Raw genomic sequence first — 6,987 nt, 5'->3', positions numbered from 1 at the left:
AGATCAGCCCAGATAGACTGAATGATGCATTTTCCGGCCGACTACAAGCAAGCGGATGTGCCTTAGATTAATGGAACAGTGGCAGGGGTGGAAAGTACCATGTGTACAGCAATACACAATAGTAGCAGCATGAGAGCAGGAGGTGAAAAAATTCACACTCCCAACAGTTTATTTACTCAAAATATCCTTCAAGTGTGTTCAGCACACCAGGTGGCCATTGCAAACAGTTAGACATTCATCCCCTTCCAGTGCTGGCCTGGAGAAAGTCTTCTGATCAGCCAGAAAAGAACATGTAATTAGTTAAAAGAAAAGTTAAAAGGCAAATCTATTATAAATATACAAGTAATGCGGATATCACTGTTTCCTGTTTCAGTTGGTACATAAAGTATATTACCACATCATTTTACACTTGAATAAACAGACAGAGGTTGTTTCAATGACATCACAGAGGGAGCAGGGGGCTGGAGATTAATCAAGAAGAGTTGTACCCTGAGCTTTTTTTAGCATGGGCTTGGGCTGTGAAACATTGCCTTTTACTCAGCCTTGCATAAATTCCTCCCAAGCTAAGGACATCTAAGGGAAGCAATGAGGAAATACATTTCTTTGGGGTTAGGCAACTGTTCATATTTATTGTAGATTACTTTTGCTCTAGTTTGCCACTATATTTCCATAAGACACTGTCCCCCACTCCAAAGTTAGCATATTGGTGAAAGATGCCAAAAGAGCGGATCTTTCGATGTTCGGCCAACTTACCTTACCATTAATGCAACAGGATAAGGGTGATTGCCAATGTTTTCCTCTCTTTGCGAACCAATCTAGTCTAGGAAATTACTATTTAGAGCAATGGTAGGGTCAGGTGATTGATCAGAATGCCACTCAATTTCCTTATACAATAATCCCATGACCCACATCTACAATGGCAGGGCTACTAATAGGTCATTTAAGTTTTCCCACAGGCAAATTACGGTAATGGAAATGGTAAGGGAGCTTTGGACATTTTATCTCTTGCAATGGAGGCAATAAGGCAGGGGTGTCTGTGTGCCTGTGCCCTTATGTTGTGGTCTTTATGGTATTTTAATGCTTAAATACATAGTACATTTCATACATGTATTATAGTGGTTATTTACTGTTGTCCAGTGGTGGTGTTTCACCTTGTCCCCAGAAGGCTGTGTAGTAGGGCAGTAACCTAGAGCTGTCTGAGCACATTGTGTTTTGGCTGAATGTGTCCTTTTGTTCTGAGAGCACGTTTCTTGCTGCTAAAGTGAGTATTGTGTGTTCTCCATGTGTTGGATGTTCCCTCCTCCCACTAACAGCTCTGAGCTGCCTCTCTAGGATCCTCTTTCCTCACTCACAATCTCCAGGGAGCCAGTGTGGGAAGAACAGATTTCCGCCCCTTCTCAGACCCACAACTTTTCCCTGGCTCTGCTGCTAACACTGGGCTGCCATGCACTCTCCAGCTAGCGACCCCCAAACAAAAGGACTGCATGTATTCTTCTTATTATACTGCTAGCATGGAGAAGGGGAGGGGACGAATCAGAGTCTTTTGGATGAACCTTTATTGGACTGTGCAGTGTCCAGACCTCAAAGGATTTGCTTATCGGGTCTTGGAATGAACTAACCATGGACATGAGGAAAAGGAGCATGCTACACATCAACCATTACCACTGACACTGCCCACTCCTGCTGCCAACTGCACTGCTGCAAGGTAAGGGAACCCTCCCGGTGATAAATTCTCACATGTTACATGCACAGTAAGTTGTCGCTAGTGGCTGCATATCTTACTACAACAACAAAAAAGAGTCTTTACGCAGAATGCTGAACTTTGTATGGAAAGGAGGGGCAAGAGTTATACAAACTTGATTGCTTTGCCCTCAGAGCTGACAATTTAAGCAGTTTGGAAGCCAGACAGAACACTTTACTGTGAAAGGTGATGCCCAGATTTTGGCTTCTTCAGGTGCCATGGCAAAAGCTGCTTTAGTAGAATTGCTGGTCCTGCTTGCTTGCACCCTGGCCTGGAGTGTGGAACCCAAGTGCCTGGAGCCATGTGACTGTCAACACCTCCAACATATTCTGTGCTCCAACAGGGGCCTCATATCAGTGCCCAGATCCAGCCACATTCTCAGCTCAAGTGGAACTAAAACCTACAGCCTGGGAGGCAACTTTATTTCCAATATCAGTGCCTTGGACTTTGTGCAGTTTCCCCAGCTGCAGAGGCTGGACTTGCAGTACAATCAGATATGCTCCATTCATCTAAAGGCTTTTGAGAATCTCTCTCAGCTTGAAGAACTGTACCTGGGCAATAATCTGCTGGCTACCCTTGCCCCTGGTGCCTTGGCCCCCCTCAGGAAGCTTAAGGTTCTTAATGTAAATGGGAACCGGCTGCACAATATTAGCAGGGCCAGCTTTTCTAATTTAGCGGCTCTGATCAAGCTCAGACTGGATGGTAATGACATCCAGAACTTGCAGGGCTCCCCCTTCTCTGCCCTCAGCAATCTGTTATATTTACATCTGGAGAACAACAAAATAACCAACATCAGTAAAAATGCTTTTACAGGGCTGGGGAAGCTACGGCTGCTAAGTCTGTCTGGGAACCCACAGAACTTTCTGCGCCAACCTACCTTCCTGCCCCTGCGATCTCTAAGCACCCTTACAATGGCTGGAAACCAACTGCAGCAGCTTGGCTCATCTATGTTTAATGGATTACAAAAGCTTTCCAGGCTCATTCTAAGCTCAAATCAAATTTCAGTGATACAAACTAAGACATTTTTGGGACTTGATTTGCTTCAAGAGTTGCATTTGGATGGGAACAAACTGCTTCAGCTTCCAGAGGGTGTCTTGGTGCCATTGCACAATTTGGAGATGCTAAATCTGAGCCATAATGCCATTTCTCATTTACCTCCAGAAATGTTTAAAGGACTAATGAGGCTGAGGGTGCTAGATCTGCAGCATAACATGCTGAAATACCTCTCTGGGCAGACATTTGCTGGCAATCCAACCCTATATCGCTTGCAGCTGGATGGCAATCGCTGGAGCTGTGACTGTCACCTTTTGGATCTTAAGCACTGGATCTTGGGAACGCTGCACTCCAGGAGCCGCATGCTTACAGTATTTGTGCAGTGCTGGGAGCCTCTTAAAGTGGCAGGGAAGTATTTAGACTATCTGGAGGATGCATATTTGAGGGGTGTTGGAGGTTGTCAAGTAAGCACAACGCCTGGAGGTCAGGAACAGATGGTGACCAGCACTTTAAGGGATGAGGATATAGTGATGCATCAGACTAGGAAAGGAGAAATAGACCTTAAAGCTGTAACTGGGGCAGATATTCTTAGAGGTCAGCCAAAGACAGAAGAGGAGTCTTTGCATCTACCTACCCTCGCATCACATGTTTCTCCTGTACTTGAAAGACTGGCATTAAGGCAGCAGGCCTTAGTCACAAAATGGCCATCAAGTACCAACAGGGACAGCACTGCTAAGACCCGTGGCTTAGAAATCTCAAGGAAGGGCAAAGGAAAGTCTGTAAAGAAATCTGAACATTCACACAAGCTGCCACTTTCCAAACATCCTACACATAGTAAAGCCAAGCAGACGAGTGTCCTTATCCCTGCATCCAGTAATTTGCCACCTCACTCAGAATTCCTGCACTCAGAAAAACCTGGCAAATTGCACCCTCCATCTGTGGTACCTTACATGGAAGATCTGAGATCTGTTTACACTACCCTGCAGCATGATAATGGCACTGACAAACCCATTCACCACGAAAACGCTGCAGCTAAGACCTTCCAGCAGGCTGAAGGTGATCCCATGCATCCAGCTGCTGAGACTTTGCACCAAGTTGCTCCTTTCCCATCCCTGCTTTCTGACCCATGTGACTTTAACAAGTTGTATTTAGTGAACCTATCAGTGGAGGCAGTTGGAAGTAGCACAGCCCAGGTCTGCTGGCAGACACTGAGTGCACATACCCAAGGGCCTGTTCTATTTCGAGTGCTATATGAGCGCTTTGGGCAAACAGGTAGTTTCCAGCGCTTCGTTTATCCACGTGGTAGAGTGGAATCTCTGACTCTGCAAGAGCTGACTGGCGACACACCATATCTGGTTTGTGTAGAGAGCATTATTGGTGGAAGAGCATGTCCTATGGCACCAAGGGATCACTGTGTAGGGCTCGTCACCCTACCATCTGAAGATGACCAACCTCTGCTCAATTACCAAGTGCTGGCTTTAGCACTACTTGCTGTCAATGCCCTGCTGCTTTTATTGGGCTTGGTGGCTTGGGGATCTAGGCTGGCCCACAGGAAATGGAGTCGTAGGAGACCCCCAGTGCACGTTCGTCAGATGTACTCCACCCGGCGCCCCTACAGGTCTGTGGGTACAGGGGTCTCTACTGATTTCTCAGGATTTCAGTCTCATCACCCACGAACTACTGTTTGTGCCCTGGGCGAAGCAGATCTCATTGAGTTTCCTGGCTGTGATCGATTTAGGGAAGGAGGCAACATACACAGGGAAGATCTGCTGCAGAGATTTACACACTGACCCTTTACATCATTCTATTCTGTGTTCAGTGACCAAATGGTAACCAGCCATGAGTTCCTCATCTACATTTGCATATGTGGATTACTGCAGAGTGATATGTCCTGACTTGCGGTTTAGCATTGACACCTCAGTTGCGAGATAAGGATTTGATTCCAATGAGTTACAGTGGCAAAAAAACAGTGTTAGAGCTCTATTTGACAATCTGTTAATGATAATATGATGTCATTAATTGACATGCTGAACTAAACTCTTAGCTAACAGAGGATGCTGGGAGTTGTACTGCAGCAACAACTGCAAAGGCCCAGACTGATTGTACAAAGGATCAAAACCTGATAGTATGTAGGGTTGCCACCTTTTCTGGAAAAAGATACCGGCTTTCCTATATATTTATCTTTTTTCCCTATTAATAACATTGGGATGATCCATCATTTTTACCGGCCAGGCCAGTAAAATACCAGCCAGATGGCAATCCTAATAGTATGAGAATATGAATTATGTGTTTTTGCCATATTACTGATGTGGGGAATTTTCATCTCAGTGTTACTACTATCCCAGATCTCTATGGCAGTAACCTGATTTAATTAACTGCTCTTTTTTTACCTTGATGACATTCATTAACATGTCATTAAATTGTTCATAATTTATTTTGTGTTTGAAAATGATTGATGTTTTTCACTTAAAGCAAGTGTTGGAAAGGTGCTAGCTTTTACAGTCCATTTGGGCTCCAAAGAAGAAAAAGACATACTCAACATGCCATAAAATAAACAAAGGATTCCTCCAATAACCCCCCCCCCAAGTGTCCATTTGCAGGAGTTGTTTCCTAGGCAATGTAGAAATACGCAGGTCTTTATGCCTTCAATGCCTTTGTGTCTTCAACAATCAGTGGTTTATGAGATTAACAATGCCCCTTCCTGTAATGTCCTAACGTTTTTATGTGTACATGTACATTTCCCATGCTCTGTTTGAACAAGTGCATTTTTTTTAGCAGATGGAAGCAATTTGCCTTTGCACTCCTCGCTTCCTGGAAAGGGGGAAATGATTAGTGCAACGGACATGCTGTTTCCTGGCCTGTATAAAAGTAATATGCAATATATCTTTGTTCTATATCAGTGTGAATGTTTGGGTATGTTGATTGTTATATTCTTATATGTAAGACACAATTGAAAAATGTAATTCATTTTTCTATAAAAGGATAAAATTATTTTTGACATCATTTTTCTATAAAAGGATACAATTATTTTGTCACACTTTTTAGCTACATTTATTGGCCCTCTTTTGGCCTTCTTAATGACCGTCAGAAGTGCTCCAGACCCCTACAGCCTCCATATGTTGTATGTGTTTCCCCACCTGTTCTGCCCACTTGTAAAGGGATATATGGAGTGTGCTGACGGCAAATACAGAGGGGCAGATAAATACACTTCGAAAAACCCCATAGGAATGAATAGAAAGTGGGTGGGTTTTTCTATGCTGGGCAGTGGCAGGCCAGACAACCTGGCCGGTCACGCTGCTCAATAGGCACAATGTTGTGCAATATTTCTTTAAGAATACAACCCAGCATGCCTTAACCATGATAAGATGTTAAAGTTTGCTGGGATTTGTAGTCCAAGTGTGGTTGCAGCAGGGTTTAGTGTCCCTTTAAGACCTAATTCCTAAAGGACCATGTAAAATGAATACCTTCAGACTTATTTATTAAGCGCACAACGTGGCCAGAAATTTATTGTTGCGGGTCTCTCTGAATTCTGACAATCAATATCCAAAGGAACATCAAAGTGATAAAATAATTAATATTTAGGGGGTTATTTAGTAAAGTCTGAGTTTTAAAGATTTAGTACATAGAGATTTTAGTACATAACCCCTTGGTGTGGACTTTTTCATTTTGCCTTGCAACACATGGTTGGCTGGGTTTAAAGGCAAAGATTACTCATTTGTGCCGTGACAGTGGCAATTCTTATATTCATTTTGTTTTTCTACAGAAAAGTTGCATGGCAAAATGATATTTAAATAATTCATAATTTTTGTATTGCAATGTTTCATTCAGGAACTTCTTTCCAATGATTTTTATTTGCTTTTTTTAACTTATACAGAACAGGATCTTCTATAAAGAGCTTACATGCCATGTCTGGACTCAGAATGAAAATAGGCCCTGGCATTCTAGGTACACATAAGCCCAAACAGCCCCATACAGGCCCAAATAAAACACTGGCCTATGGCATCTTACAGCAGTCCCTCTGACATTCACTGGTGTATCGAGATTTCATTCTGGGGCTTTTCCAATTTTTTGCCCCCTATTCTGTGATATAATCATTTGCACATTAAAGGGTGAACAGCCTATTAATGAATTGCTAATTTTAAGCATCTTTGCAATTGGCCTTCATTTTTGTTTCTTTTTTATAGTTTTGGACTTATTTGCCTTCTGACTCTTTCCAGCTTTCAAATGGGGGTCACTGACCCCATCTTAAAAAC

General features: G+C 43.1%; 1 protein-coding gene across 1 annotated transcript; it reads left to right on the top strand.

Moving 5' to 3' along the window:
- The first annotated feature begins 1,277 nt into the window (after positions 1 to 1,277).
- Positions 1,278 to 5,737, top strand: tril.S (TLR4 interactor with leucine-rich repeats S homeolog). The gene has a single exon (XM_018269248.2). The coding sequence runs from the start codon at positions 1,960 to 1,962 to the stop codon at positions 4,522 to 4,524; it is 2,565 nt and encodes an 854-aa protein (XP_018124737.1). The 5' UTR covers positions 1,278 to 1,959; the 3' UTR covers positions 4,525 to 5,737.
- Positions 5,738 to 6,987: the final 1,250 nt, after the last annotated feature.

This window comes from Xenopus laevis, chromosome 6S, assembly GCF_017654675.1.
Source record: "Xenopus laevis strain J_2021 chromosome 6S, Xenopus_laevis_v10.1, whole genome shotgun sequence".
NCBI classification, from domain to species: domain Eukaryota; kingdom Metazoa; phylum Chordata; class Amphibia; order Anura; family Pipidae; genus Xenopus; species Xenopus laevis.
Note: the sequence above shows the minus strand (reverse complement) of the source record. Positions and strands in the feature narration are given on the sequence as shown.